The sequence below is a fragment of the Myotis davidii genome, unplaced genomic scaffold (assembly GCF_000327345.1).
Source record: "Myotis davidii unplaced genomic scaffold, ASM32734v1 scaffold81, whole genome shotgun sequence".
Lineage (NCBI taxonomy): Eukaryota > Metazoa > Chordata > Mammalia > Chiroptera > Vespertilionidae > Myotis > Myotis davidii.
Window position 1 is genome coordinate 1,340,865 of NW_006291554.1, and position 16,046 is coordinate 1,356,910.

The 16,046-nt window shown below is 37.8% G+C and overlaps 1 protein-coding gene and 1 pseudogene across 1 annotated transcript in view; one reads left to right on the forward strand and one right to left on the reverse strand.

Annotated features, from left to right (window-relative positions):
* Positions 1 to 16,046, forward strand: part of TOPAZ1 (testis and ovary specific PAZ domain containing 1) — a 42,871-nt gene that overhangs the window by 8,842 nt on the left and 17,983 nt on the right. Inside the window, exons 5-12 of the mRNA XM_006765105.1 lie at positions 4,479 to 4,543; positions 7,239 to 7,375; positions 9,141 to 9,226; positions 10,198 to 10,323; positions 10,674 to 10,737; positions 13,175 to 13,326; positions 13,522 to 13,614; positions 14,735 to 14,850. Of these exons, the coding sequence (XP_006765168.1) occupies positions 4,479 to 4,543; positions 7,239 to 7,375; positions 9,141 to 9,226; positions 10,198 to 10,323; positions 10,674 to 10,737; positions 13,175 to 13,326; positions 13,522 to 13,614; positions 14,735 to 14,850 (839 nt within the window). The remainder of the gene's footprint in view (positions 1 to 4,478; positions 4,544 to 7,238; positions 7,376 to 9,140; positions 9,227 to 10,197; positions 10,324 to 10,673; positions 10,738 to 13,174; positions 13,327 to 13,521; positions 13,615 to 14,734; positions 14,851 to 16,046) is intronic.
* On the reverse strand, positions 3,221 to 3,477 carry LOC102753878 (annotated as a pseudogene).

The following is a 16,046-nucleotide window of genomic DNA, read 5'->3' on the forward strand; positions in this document are numbered from 1 at the left end:
TTTTATTTTTTTTTGTAATTAAACTTTTTTTTGAGATAAATGCAGATTCACATGCAGTTGTAAAAAAATAACATAGTAATCTCATGTACCCTTTACCCAATTTCCCCCAATGACATTGCAAAACTATAGTACAAGAGCACAATCAGAATATTGGCATTATTATAGTTATAATACAAAACATTTCTGTCACCACAGGATCCCTCATGTTGCCCTTTTATTGCCATAGCTACTTTCTTCCCTCCTACCCCTAATCCCTCCTTAACCTTTGACAACCACTAATCTGTTCTCCATTTCTATAGTTTTGTCATTTCAAGAATCCTATATAATAAAAGAGAAATATATAAATTGACCCTCCCTCCGCTGTGCTCACCAGCCAATCAGGAGTGAGTATGCAAAGTATGCCATCTTTGTTGGGTTAATTTGCAAACACAGGCGCCAAGCGGCTTGGGTCCCCAGAACATCCTCGGGACCCAGGCCACTCCTACCCTGTAGGCCTGCGCGTAGGCCTGAGTGGCGGGGGTCCCAGAAGGCCCCCAGCCACTCTGGGCCTATGGGCACAGGTGCCAAGTGGATGTTCCCGCCCCATCGCCACCTGCACGTGTGCCAGCGCCAAGCGGCAGCCCAGATCCACGCCCCCGAGCCTGGCGCCCACAATGCGGGGTTGCCGGTCTGGGAGGTGTGCACCTGGCAGCAGTGGCCGCTGTGCTGCCTGGGTCTGCACGCCCTTCAGCCCAGCGCCCACAACATGGGGCTGGCTGCTAGCCTTGGGGGCGTGACCCTCACCACTACTCCTCTAGCAGTGGGGACATGCCCCTAGCCCAGTGGATACAATGCAGGGGGTCCTCTGCACATGAGCTGCAGAGGAAACACCTGTTCTTTTTTTTAAATATGTTTTATTGATTTTTTTACAGAGAAGAGGGGAGAGAAATAGACAGTTGGAAACATCAATGAGAGAGAAACATCGATCAGCTGACTCCTGCACCCTCCCCAATGGGGATGTGCCCCCAACCAAAGCACATGCCCTTAACAGGAATCAAACCTGGGACCCTTCAGTCTGCAGGCCGACGCTCTATCCACTGAGCCAAACCAGTTCGAGCATAAAAACCTTTTCTGACAACTCATTGGCTAAGCTCCCTGTACACTGCCACTTGCAGTGTTCTTGGTAACTTGGGTTATAAGAATCCAAGAAGGTGATCTAGGGTTTTTCCACCTCACTCCTGGAGGAAGAAATGAAGGTCCACTGCTGGAGGAGCTAAGAAATGTCATATCCTGCCCTAGCCAGTTTGGCTCAGTGGATAGAGCCTCGGCTTGCCGACCGCAAGGTCCAGGTTTGATTATGATCAAGGGCATGTACCTAGGTTGAAGGCTCCTCCCTGGCCGGGGCCCAGGTCAGGGCTCATGCAGAAGGCAACCAATCAAAGTGTTCCTCTCACTTTGATGTTTCTCTCTGTCTTTCCCTTTCTCTTCCACATTCTCTAAAAATCAATGGAAACATATCCTCAGGTGAGGATAAAAAAAAAGAAATGTCATATCCTATGAAAGACACATCTTGAAAATGCCTAAGGAAAGTTGTCATTTTTTCATGGAGAAGGGCCTAGAGTCCATGTTGATGAAACACTTGGTGGCCATGAGGGTTGAGGGCCAGCAGCTATGGTGGCCAGTAGTGGCAGCTACAGTGGGGTGATAGGGGCAGCACCTTTCAAACACCTTGGCAACTGCGGTGGCTGGCAGTGGCTGCAGCAGCAGGGTGATGGGGCTGGCGCCTTCCCCTGATCAGCCCGGTCACCTCCTGAAGAGGGAGGCCAGACTGCAGCTTAGGCCACAGGGAGTGGACCTAAGCTGTCAATAGTACATCCCCTGAGGGCTCCCAGTCTGTGAGACGGGGCAGGCTGGGCTGAGGGAAACCACCCCCCCACCCCACCCCACCGTGCATGAATTTTGTGCACAGGGCCCCTTGTGTTATATAAATGGAATCATACAGTCTGGAACCTCTTCAGATAGGGTTTTTCAGCCAATATAATCCTCTGGGTATTCATCAAGTTTGTTACATGTATCAATAGTTCATTTACTGTTATTGCTTAATAACATTCCATAGTATGACTTACCACAGTTTATTTAGCTATACACTCTTTGAAGGATATCTGGGTTGTTTCTAATTTTGGGCTATTACAAATAAAACTGCTATAAACATTTGTGTTTGGATTTTTGCATTAATCAAATTTCTAATTTCTCAAAGCATGCTTTTGCCAACTCCAATATATAAATCAAACCATGATGCTATATGGCTTAAATTTATATAGTGACGATATCAATTATTTCTCAATAAAACTGGAAATTTTTAGGGAAAACAAAATAAAATTTAAAAGATTTTAAAAAGATACAAGTAAGATATTGGTTATCTCTGACTACTCAAGTAATGGGTGATTTGGGAGATTACTTTCTTGGTGCCTGTTTTCTCAAAAGTTTAATATTTGAGCATGTATAACTTTCTTATAGTAATTAGAAAATCACAACTCCAAAAACACTAATTGTGAAATGTTTTAAGTACAGCAATGTTTTAAATACACCTAAATATTTCTTTTTTCCTTTTTTACATTTTTTTATCATATGATTTTCATTTGGCTCAAAAATTAAGAAAAGTTTTTTAAATTATACAGATAACTAAGAGAAAATACAGATAAATTTTAGCACATACAGGGACTTGTGGCTATTTCCTATCATCATTTACTCTATTGTCTGGCATAGAGGAACTGGTCAAATTTTGATATAATAAAAATTCAAAACAAAATTAAAAAAATACTCACTCTGGCCCTAGCCAGTTTGGCTCAGGGAATAGAATGTTGGCCTGTGGACTTGAAGAGTCCCAGATTCAATTCGGGTTGCAGGCTCGATGCCCAGTAGAGGGTGTGTAGGAGGCAGCAGATCAATGATTCTCATTGATGTTTCTATCTCTCCCTCTCTTTCTCTCTGAAATCAAGAAAAATATTTTTTATAAATAAAAAATACTCACTCTGAAGCCCCTCTTACTGGTCCAGGTACCATTTCCCACCTGGCATCTTTCCCAGTCATCCAGATCTTTCACACATATACAATTTTATACTTTTCCAAAAGTATTATCACTTAAGCCATGTTACAGGATCCTAGGGTGGGATGTACCCAGGTCTCTCTTCACCTCCCTGGGAGAAGGGTGAAGGACAGAGACAGGTGGGGTACAACCAATTCAGATCTTCCCAAGAAATACGCCTTTTGCCCGGCCGTCATCCCAGGTCAACACCCAGGATATGAAGCAAAAGGACTTGTATACACACCCGTACCATTCGCACATGGAGACATCAACCCCTTTAGCAGTCTGCCTTCTCACGGGATGGAAGTCCAGATATTTCTGCCAACAGTTTCTGGTCTGGTTCTGGTTGGGGAAGCAGCTGTCAAAGGGGTAATCTGGTAGTTATTGATTTTGATCTTGATGTCTTCTGCCATGTAGCTGACTCCTAAAGATGCCCCTGAAGCCACTTGCAGTTCAGTGCATGTATCAATAGTTACATTGATGCCTCAGTCTGACCATAACAGCAAAATGGGAGTGGAGTGTGGAACCAGATGGTCTCCAGGGTATCCCCCAACTCTAAATTTGGTACCTATTACCAAATAGAATTGAGACCTAAATACATATAAATATTTCTCTTTTTTAATATATTTTTATTGACTTCAGAGAGGAAGGGAGAGAGATATATAGAAACATCAATGATGCGAGAGAATCATTGATCAGCTGCCTCCTGAACTCCCCACGCTGTGGATTGAACCCACAACCTGGGCATATGCCCTGACCGAGAATCAAACTGTGACCTCTTGGTTCATAGGTCGATGCTCAACCACTGGGCCACACCGGCCGGGCATATAAATATTTCTAATGAAAAATAAATGTATGTTCATAAATACCACCTAAAAATAAAAGTTACTCAAAGCTTTTTTTCTTAATGAAGCATAACCCTGGACAGGTAGCTCAGTTGGTTAGAGCATCATCCCAATAAGCCAAGGTTGTGGTTTGATCCCCAGTCAGGGCACACACAGGAACATCCAAAAATAAACCAATGAATGCAAAAATAAGTAGAACAACAAAAAAAGGATCGTTCTCTCTCTCCTTCCTTTCTCCCCTCCCTCTCTCTAAAGTCAATATATTGGAAAGAAGCATGACTTTTTTTGCATGACTTTAATTGTTCATAATAATTTGAAATGTTGGCTTGTACAAGAGGTGATATCAAAAGCTGAGAAAATAGATTTATTTGTTTTTCTCTTAAGCAACAGTGGAAATTCTGAAGTCAATTTTCAGTATTTTAAATAATGTAGAGTAGGATTGTTTTCTAGGTTGGCCATAAACCAGTTGTTTAATTAACATCTAATACATTCTAATAAATCTTGTAAGCCTCATAGCTTAATATGGAATACAGATATTTAAACTTGAACTTTTTAACATATCTTCACAGTGTAAATTTTCAGACAAAGTGACTATTAAGGAAGAAAAAGAAAATATGCATGAAGTTTGCAAAAGGTCTGTAACAATTTTTAAATCTGTAACTTTAAGACAGTTATTCATATGATTTGCATCTTGAGTATGTTTTTCATTCTGTGCTGTATGTGCTTGGACTACTATGCCATAAGCCACACATGGGCATTATTTAATTAATATGTCAGTTATACCTAGATGTCAGGGATATTGTAAGTTACCTTAAAACTGTCACTAAGTTTTTTGAGTCCTTAAAATAGTTTTTGAGAAAGGTATAAGGAATAATGATCTATATAATAAAGATGTAATATGCAAATGGTTGTTACATAATGACCAACCACTTAACGACTGGATCACAGATCAGCAGGAGGGTGGCGCAGCGAGCTACAAGGGGGTGGAGGAGAGCTACAGGAGGGGGCAGGGCAGCAAGCTATGAGGGGAGCAGAGAGAGTGGTGGGGGGAGCAACAGGGGAGTGGCAGCGAGCTACTGGCGCACGGATTTGTGCACAGGGCTACTAGTAAAAGAATAAGGACTATGTATGTGACTTTTATGATGGTAAGAATGGAGGCAATCAGGTGAACATTGCAGTTTGCAGGTATTTACGTGACTGCAGTGATTAGTACTGAGAGCTACAGTACACTTACTAGAACATATATAGGCACCAAATGTAGGGTTGGAGGATGCCTTGGAGACCATCTGGTCCCATCCTCCACCCCCATTTTGCTGTTGTGGCCAGAGCACACTCAGATCAGGTGATGAATATGTTCAAGTCTTTTATGTTAAGCCAGTGGGTTTCTTTTTTTAAAAATATATTTTTATTGATTTCAGAGAGGAAAGGGAGAGAGAGAGAGAAACATCAACGATGAGAGAAAATCAGTGATTGGCTGCCTCCTACATGCCCCCAACTGGGGATTAAGCCTGCAACCCGGGCATGTGCCCTTGCCCGGAATCAAATCTCGAACCCTTCAGCCCACAAGTGCATGCTCTATCCATTGAGCAAACCAGCTAGGACAGCCAGTGGTTTTCAAAGTGTGATTCTTGGAGCAGCATCATAGGGGAACTTGTCAGAAATACAAATTATTGGGTCCCATTCCTGACCTCCCAAACTCTGGAGATGGGGCCCATGAATCTGTTTCAATATGGCCATCAGCTGATCCAGATTCATGCTAAAGTTTGGGAACCATTGTATTAAGGAAAAGCCTAGGTCAAAATTAGATTGGCACAGAAGCCCTTTTGATTCATGACTATTTGGAGATCTTAAAGAAAAACTAACAGGGTTAACTTTTCTATTGAAAGCATTCTGCTTACAAATAAAGTGTCATTGCATCCTGCAGAGTTATATTATCACTTTGGCTCTGCCATAATGACCAGGAGTGTGACCATTAACCTGTGCTTTAGTGATCCAATCAAAAATAAAAGAATTTTACTAGAGAATCTTTTCCATCTATAAAATTCCATAATTCCTATTTCTTTGTTTTATGTTACTACTTTTGTTTTATTTGAAGAGGAGTTATGTTGATTGCACACTAATGTCCCAAGTTGGGAAGAGAACTATGTTTTATATGTATTTTTTTAATTAAACTCCATTGGTGCTAAGTTTCAACTATTATTAAGTGTGGGCCCCTTTTCTTACTATTTTTATTCTCTTTTGGCCTGGGGAACCCCAGTTGGAAATGCTTATTAGAACTGTTTTTTAGATAAAATATTATAGTATCTGAGTGATCTTCTAAAAAGGAAATTCACTTATATTTGTCAGTTCTGAGATGCTTCCCAGCCTCCCCCTTGCTTAAGTTATTTCTTTTTCTAGATAAGTTTCTAGATAAGTTCAGGTTAAGTTTTTCTAAAATTGGTTATATAGAATCTCATATATTAGAATATAGTCAAAGCTGTTTAAATGAGCAACCAAGAAAAATACATTTTTTAAACTTCTTCCCAAAGGAAGCTCCCAAGTACATGTATAAATTTATTATATATACTTGTCCTGAAGAATAATTTATAATTTATTTTATTGCACTCTCAATAGAGTAATTGAATGATCTTTTCTGGATTGGAACACTAGGCCAGTCCTTCTTCAAACCTTTTGTCTGGCATGATCAAAAATATTTTGCTTTAGTTTTAATTCCACCACCTAATTCCTATCCCTGTCCCAGTCATTTAACAAGCTTTGGTTTTCTAGCTAAGAAGGTAGAAACAACCTGTTAAAAATACTGAATAATTGGCCCTGGCCAGGTATCTTGGTTAGGGCGTCATCCCAATATGCCAAGGTTGTGGGTTTGATCCCTGGTCAAGGCATATACAAGAATCAGCCAGTGACGTGACCAGTATGGCTCAATGGTTGAGTGTCGACCCATGAACCAGAAGGTCTTCGATGGATTCCTGGTCAGGGCATATCCCAGGTTTCAGGCTCAATCCCTAGTAGGGGGTGTTTAGGAGGCAGCTAATGAATGATTCTCTCTCATCATTGATTTTTCTCTCTCTCCTTCTCCCTTCCTTTCTCTGAAATCAATAAAAACATATTTTTTTAAAGAATCAATCAATGAATACATAAAGTGGAACAACAAATGTCTCAATCTCTCTCCCTTCCTCTCTCGAGCTAATAATCTATAAATACCAGATAATCAAAGTATAATAATAGTATATAGGAATATATAGCATTAGGTTGTATTCCTTAATTTTATTCTCATTACTTTGTTTTTGGAATAAACTTAAATTGTGATTTTGTTTTTTCTGCTCACACAGCAAAGATTCTAAAAATGCAGAGATTATGGTTAGTGAATGTCAGTTAGCAACACTGGGCCCAAAACCTCTGTGCTTATCGCTGCCACCTTTGAATCTAAGTGCTTTTCAAGAAGACACACTAAAGCCATGGATGAATGGTACTATTTTCTCAATAAAATTATGTTGGCTTTTGATAATATAGAAACTATATAGGAGATTTTTCTACTAAAAACAAAAAAGTAAAAAAAATTAAAATAGAATATATTAAAATTAAAGGATGTGTACATTTAGTACTTTTGATGGAATAATTTCTGAAGTATGTATTTATGTGATATTGGTAATACAAGCAAATGATAGGTTATACCTAAAATTTCATACTTTAGTTGATTATTTAGAATATATTTTAGAATGTGTCAGTTCTTTTAATTCATAATGCTTTGATAAAAATAAGCTAGATTGAAGAATGAATTTAGAAACAATAAAATGTTTTTGTGCAGCTCACACCTAACTCTTCTGTACCTTCACACTACTGACTTCATGCAACCTGTTATATACTATAGCAACAAGCCCATGATGGTCATGTATTTTATCTTGAAAATCTTTCAGGTTTCATAATGAAAATTACTGCAAAGCTATGCAGTGAAAGTTTTAGCTTGTTCCAAATGATATCTGGATGCTGCCCCCCAAAAAAGAAATCATTTAAAATTTAAAAAATTTTTATCTTTAGAAAAAATTTTTTTAAGATCCTCTTATTTTAAAAGACCAACATTAAGGAATATGATGCCTAATATATTCATCAGCTCAAGCTGCAATAACCAAATACCACAGACTAGGTGGCTTAACCCTTTGAGTGCCAACCAATATCCTAGGAACTTTGCTAAAATTACCAAGGCATTTTTGCTGATTTTACAGCAGTTTAGGAAAAAAATTATGAATCACAAGTAAATGAAGTTACATATTCAAAAACTTAAGGAAACCTTTACTACATTGACATATTTAGCAATATCACCATCACTAATAAAAGCAGACTTAGAACTGGATGCTATTTCGAAGCTTTGATGGCGCTCCCAGGCACTCAAGGGGTTAAACAACAGAAATTTATTTTGCATGGTTCTGGAGGCTAGAAGTCCAAGATCAAGGTTCTAGCAGGGTTCAGTTCCTGGCTCACATGGCCTTTCCTTTGGTACATGTGTATAGAGAGAGTAAGCTCTCTGGTGTCTCTTCTTATAAAGACACTAATTCTATCAGACCAGGGCCTCACCCTTTTGACCCAATTTAAACCTTAATACTTCCTTAAAAAGCCCTATCTCCAAATGAAGTCACAGTGGGGGTTAGGGCTTGAACATATGAATTTGAGGGAGGTTACAGTTCAGTCTGAAGCACCTGGGATGTCAGTAGCTTTCTTTCCTTAGAAAAATTTATTGTGCAACCAAAGACCTTATACGCATATATGCGTAACCCATGGGCACGGACAATAGGGTGGTGGAGGCCTGAGGCACAGGGCGGGGGAGGAAAAAAGGGGACATATGTAATACTTTCATCAATAAAGAATTATTTTAAAGAGTATGATTGTGTAAAGTATAAGGTATAATACTTCTCTGTTTAATTTAGAGATAATCATTTGAATGCAGTGCTCAATGCTGCTGTGTAAGGCTTTTAAGAAAGTATCTTCAAAAATAAAAAGAAAGTATCTTTAGCTTAGAATAAATTTTAAATTTAGGTCTGAAAATACTTAAAGAGCACCTAATCTGTAAATCATTCTGTATTTCACAGAACACCCATGGCAGCACAGTCAATGAATTGAGCATGAATAGAGTCCCAAGTAAAACTTTAAAAGCAGACAGTAGTGGTCATCTGTTTTATTGTATAAAAGAAATAAGTTGTAACCTATTGGTGTATAATGTCATTCTTAATTATTTGTAGATTTCAGATTTTCAGGACAACATTGTGTCCTAAAGTTGCAGAACCCTGAAACCTGTGAAATATTTAACAGGGAAAAGGTTGTAAGGGTAAGTCCCACATTTTAAAAAAGTAATCTGCCGAGCCGGAGTGGCTCAGTTGCTTAAGTGTCATTCTGTGCACCTAAAGGTAGCTGGTTCCATTACAGATCAGGGCACATACCTGGGTTTCGAGTTTGAACCCCCAGGGGCAACTGATCGATGTTTCTCTCTCACATCGGGGTGTGTGTGTGTGTGTGTGTGTCTCCCTCCCTCCCTCCCTCCCGTCTCTCTAAACATGTTCTCGGTAAAGATTAAAAATAATAAAAAATAATAATCTTATAAAACACATACTTTAGGCTTTTCTGGTTGTATTTCCCTATCATTTTTTAACCAGTTCCAGATATTGTATGGATTTTTTTGAATTGGGGTTGGTGGTAAAGAGGCAGAAAATTTGTTGTGATTCAGAAGATATTTATAAATAACATAAGAGGTTGAAAGCAGAAGAGGGGGTAGATATCCAAAATGGAAAATACGGGATTAAAAAAAAAAGAAAATATGGGATAAATATTCCCTATGATGAAAGGGAATAGTGATATAGAAGTTTGTCACAGAAAGATTTGACTATCATTTGACTTCTTCTGTTCATCTGAAAAGCTAAGGAAAATTTTGGTTCTAATAAATACATTTGAAATATGATGCATATTATAATAAAATTAACTTTTTCTGAAAGCAAAAGGAGGCAAGCTACACAAGGAAGAGGGACTATATCAGCTTTTTAAGAGATACAAAGTAAAGCACTAACTTCGAGAATACTTTACAACTAAAGGAAATTGCAAAAATTTAGACAACTCACTTTAATTGATTTTTCATAATTTTTGAAATGTAAATTGTTTGAAGCTTTATTTTTTATCAAGTCAGCAAGCAATTTATTTTGATACTGTTTTTGGGTATATATTTCTGATTGTTTCAAATGTTTTCTCACTTGACTATAATAAGTATTTTATATTTAACACAGAAAGGGAATTTGTCTTATTTTCTAGGTGTTTCAGAAGTCCCTAGGGTTGATGATACCCCATAGATATTGCAAATTTCATTTTAACACGTTACGTGGCTGTGAGCGATCACAGTGTAAGTTTGCTCACGTGCCTGAGCAAGGGGATGAAAAGGTAAAGTATGTAAAGTCTGGTCAGTGTTTTATCTTTGAGTCAATAAATGGTTATTTTTTAAATGACCTAAATAAGACTTATTATAATGTTCAAGGATTTTCCTCCCTTCTGCAGTTGCTTATAATCTTGATTGTTTCCTTGACTCTTTCTTTGACAGAGATTCTCTAATTACTGTTTTTGTAATTAATTCAGCATGTATTTCAGATCTGAACTAACCTAACATCAGCTTCTTTATTCCATTGCTTGAAATTCACTTTTAAACAAATGGAATAAGCATAAAGATAGGATTGAAATTTGTATAGTTTTTATGAAATATCAAAAGGTAATTTTACATTTTTCACAACTTGCAGGTTTGCATGGATGTGCTTAAAAAATATATAAGCATCAACGAGCTGTGTTTGCTACAACGTGCAGGTATGAGACAATGAAATGACTACTCTAAATTCATTAATGTGTTTCAAACCATGTATCATTGTATTTTATAGTTTGAAAGTAATTTAGTACTTTTAAGTATGAAAACCAAATGCTTTAGAATAGTTCTGTTGGTCTTAGAAAGAATTAAAAATAAGTGCCCTGGCTGGGTAGCTCAGTTGTTGGAGCATTATCCTGTACACCAAAAAGTTGCAGGTTCGATTCCCAGTCAGGGCATATACCTAGGTTGTGGGTTCGATCCCCAATCGGGGTATGTATGGGGAAGGCATCCAATCGATGTTCCTCTCTCACATAGATGTTTCTCTCTGTCTCTCCCTTCTTCTCTCTCTAAAAATCAATAAAAATATATCCTTGGGTGAGAATCCTATATAATAAAAGTCTAATATGCAAATTGTCCCCTTGGGTGGTAGTTCGACTGGGATACCGGGAGTTCAACTGCTCACTATGACGTGCGCTGACCACCAGGGGGTGGCGCAGAACATGGCAGGTGTTGGCAACACGCTGCAACCTCTCACCAGCTACCTGGGGGCAGAGGTGATAGGGATGGAGGTGTGGTAAGGATGTGGGGGAGAGAGGGGGCCCGCCGAGCTCACTCTCACTCCCCCTGCTACCCTTCCCCAGGATGCCAGGGCTCGCACTTCAGGGAAGCCCCCCCGCTCAGGTGCCCCCCCCCCCCGCACTCAGGTGCCAGGCACCCATGAGGAGCCCACCCTGCACCCACATGGTGTCTTCCAGGTGAACCGGGTTGCAGCCACCAGGACCACAGGGGCTAGTTGGGCTCCCCCTGGGTTCGCGCAGGAGCCGATTTGCGAGGCAGGCTGGAAGAGAGTGCACTGCCCACCCGGCTTCTGTGCGGCGCCACTGGGTGGCCCAGCTCGCAATGTCCAGCCATGCTCACCGCATCTCCATGTGGGGACTTGAGCACAGTAACTTAGGTGGAGGGGGATGCGTGGGGACCCAGAGACCCAGGTGCTGCCCAGGACCCAGAGGTCAGCTGGGACCTGCCCTTCCATACCAGATGCTCACGCTTCGATCACTGGCCAGGCCAAGGGGCTGCACCATGCACTAATTTTGTGCACCAGGCCTCTAGTTTAAAAATAAAATAAAAGGAGAAACTATATTAACACTTTAATAATTTAAATTTTTAAGTATTTAATGTCAAAAAGGAGGGATGCATGTCAATTAGTGGACTATAACACTAGCTAACAAGTTCTTTGCAACTATACCTTCTTTTTTAAACATCTGCAGTTTCAGTTTTATTAATAAGTTACAGTAGCAGACATTGAATTTCCCATGTTATCTGTAATCTGCTTCTTATTTAGGCAACTATACAGATATTGCAAAGTGAATAGCCGGAAGAATTTTTCTGTATGTGCCAGGAAAAAAATTGAAGTATATAAAGAAACTTTGGAATAAAGCTGAATGTTTTCATAATGTATTAGTACAATGTATTAGTACATTTTTAGTACAATGTTCATAATCATAAGCTGGAATAAAAAATATCCTCAAGGTCAACATGTTGGCGGAGTTAAAACAACAAAAAGGGGTATATGTCAAAATATAGTCTGCATCCAACCCCAAATTATATAGTTTGTCATACATGACCAGGCCATTGCCTGAAGACTCCCTAGGAGTGAGGCTTCCTGGAAGTTCATATTGAGACCATGATGTATGAGGCAGTTTGGACCTATTTTTTGTGGAGAGCCCATGAGTTAGTTTTCAATCTAGTTCCTAACATGCCTTGTTGGCTTCAAATGTCATTGCCATTAACTTTTGCTTTAAATTACAGTGGAACCTCGTTTTTTGAACTTAATTCATTCCGGAAAGCTGTTGGAAAACCAAATTATTTTTCCCATTAGAAATAATGTAAATTGAATTAATCCATTCCAGACTCCCAAATGGTTCCTTGCTTTAACCTTTCGTATATACAGTACATGTGTAGTGTACTATTTAATCTATAAATAAGCACTTGAAAAACAAAAAGGACATGAAATATAAATGAAATTTTAACAAAAAGAAAGGAAATGTAAAAAGTGAAAATTTAATAATAATTATAAGCAGCAACAAAAACAAAAAAACGCAAAAATATTCACAGCACAACAGTCTGAGACTTTAACAGTGGTAAAATGACCCATACTCACCCATTCTCTCCTTTTGTTTATCCCGGAGAGATGCATGACTAATCATACAGGCATCAGCATGAAAGGGTTGTCAGTGAGAAGCAAACTGTTTGAGATGGGAGACATTCGAGAATCGAGGTTTGACTGTATTTTCATCAAATATTTCTGATACTGGAAATGTACCCTTTAAGAAAATGAATTTCTACTACTTAGTCTTTAAAAATAGAAAAATTGTCCAATTTAGGAAAGATGAATATCTTAAAAGTAGCAAATGACTAATATATTTTTTTCATTTTCAGTAAACATGTTTACAGAGTACTACAGAAAGTTTCCTCCTGGTATACACTTTGATTTACAAGTGCTAAATGACCTCTTGAATTCTTTACTCAAGCATTGCTTATTGAAAGAAGTATTTCAGGTACTGAACCTCAGCATAATGGTTAACACGCTGGTAAGTAACCTAAAAATATATTATTTTTAATAACTTAATTCCTCTATTATAGTTCTTGTTTATATAATTTAAGTTATAATTTCCACATTTGTTGACTACTTCCTAGAAAACACTTTTTTTCAGCATAAATTAGAGACATTTAAAATGTACTGAAAGAAGACATGAACATGAGTGTAATTTTTTTGTTTTATCCAGCCTGCTCTGAAAATATTACTAGAAATATTTGAGTATGTGGCAACTATGAAATTAAGGAGTGCTGTACCTGCTTTAATTGGTATCTTTTGCAAGGTATGATTTTATTTTGTCTCTTTTATTCTCTGGTAGTGAATAATCAATTAAAAGAAAATGATTTAGAAAGAAATAATGATTTTTCAAAAAAATAATGATTTCTGCTTACACTCTTAAACTGTCTTTTATTCACATTCTTAATGCCAAGAATTCTATTTTTAGAAATGTTTCTTTTCTCCTGAAATAGGGTTTATAAACAGACTCCAGTGACTGACAGGCCTTCCCTTTAAATAAATAGTTCCACGCACTTCAGGTGACTTCTTTCTGATTTGTAAACTATCCTCATATCTACACCTTAAGGATAATTATAGAACATTTTCCTCTTACAAAAAATTTGAGGTCATTTCTAATAAAAATAAATGTATAAGTAAATATACAAATAGAAAGTCATGACCAGAACAAAGTAAATGGAAAATGGTAGCTAGTAATTAATTTTATATTTGGCATAAACAAAAAAATATGGCTCTCTAAAAATATATTAAAATTTTTACTTAGGTTGAATACTTCCTTGGATTTGTACTGCCCCGCCATTTATTTCTGAATAGGCCTAATAGCCAGAAAACCCCTCATTTTCTTTGGGAAGCAGCACTGGAACTACTCTAGCTAATGAACAGATATTTCAATGAATACCTCTAGTTCCACATTACAAAACTTGACAGAATTACTTGCCTGGAAAATTTTTTAATCAGATATTACTGATCACCTCTAGGAGTTGTAGAAAACCTCAGTATGATACTTCTCAGGAAGTTTACAATCAGGGATAAGGTATACATCAATGCTTTACTACAGGTGGGATGAGTGAAAAGAAGGGGTAAAGTGACAAAATTGTTGAGATAACTTGGAGAACAGGAAGAATATTCAAGTTTAAAGTTCAAATCACAGCTTTCTTTTTGCTTTAAATTCTTGAAGTCGGGTGTCTTATTATGGTTTCCAAGTATTTGAAGAAAGTATGGTTTAAATTTTTTAAGGAGTGTTAATTCTCCTTGTCAATGTTTCGCTTTCCGCATCACTCTCTTGGTTGTTTCACACACTTTGTGGTTTTCAACGCTTTCATATTTTTATTAGAATGACTATGGTAAAGATAAAAATATATATATATTTTTTTTCCTCTCTTCTTCAGCTTGTTGAAGCTGGGCTGTTGCTTGACCCAGAACACTTTAGCTATATTGTTAAACTCTTACACCAAGTACAAGCTCCCAAACAAGAAATAACTGCGGTTCTAGAAATGAAATCCAGGTAAGAATCACTATAATTAAGGCGTGCGTGTGCGTGTGTGTGTGTGTGTGCGTGTGTGTGTGTGTTGGTGGGGACTTATAAAGGATGAAGGCAAAGCACTTATCGCTATTCACACGTGCAAACATCTAGTTACACAGTGTACGCCTTAAGCCTTTCTCCCGTCTCTTGTTCATGTCTTAGTTACACTGCCATTAGTCAAGCTGCCTCTAGCCAACTTTCCTGGCCAGCCTCACCAGATCATTCTCAGTACCTGATTTCATCTCAGTGCCTGGTACATTAAGTGTAAAAGGAATCTCTCTTATCCTCTGGTTCACAACTTAATTCTTATTGTGCTCTCATATATGTATATAAATTACCTTAATAATTTTTTCTTTTTCACTCTTGTCATGTAAGCTAAGTAAAATATTTTAGTTCCTCTCTTCCATTCTTTTTCTCACTGCTTGCTTTTTCTGTTCAACTTATGGCCTTCCAAAGCCCTTTAAAAAAAACTATGATAATTATAAGGGTAGTACCATAATATATCTGTATTGAGTAAAAGAAAGGCCATAAGGTGTTTTTTTTAATTACTAAACTGTACATACAAAAAGAATAGCCTCCAAATTATGTTATTCTTCCCCTGAGCTAGAGGCTCATTGCTGCTGAAGTGTCATTGCAGCCAGGTCTTGTCAGTGGACAGAGCTAGGAAAGATATTATATATGCATATGAAAATATGTAAATATATGTATTGGAAATATGTGTATACAAAATACACATAACAAAATATTTCTCTTTGTATCCATATTAAAAAACAGTTCAGACTGATGGCTTGATTCTAATCCAACACTATGGGTTTATTTTAGCCTTTTCTTATTTATAAATTTTTCTCTGACAGTAAGAAATCTGATTCTCATTATCTACAATATGTTTATTCATTTATTCAATCCTACTATCTATCCACATAAAGTAGTCTCAGAACTGCTAACTTATACCCCTGGGGAGAGGGATTACTATCTCGAGTTCAGTATTAGTAAAAGCTATTTTTTCTTTTGCCTTACAGCATTCAGCCAAAATACTATTTCCTACATTAACTTAAGGTAGTTCTTTTTTCCCCTACTCTCATTCAGTATGGTTATTGTAGAATATTTAGGTTTATTTGTTACTGTTTGTACTATGTTTTGGAGTTCTTCTACATCCTAGTTAGTTTTATTTAGGGAGG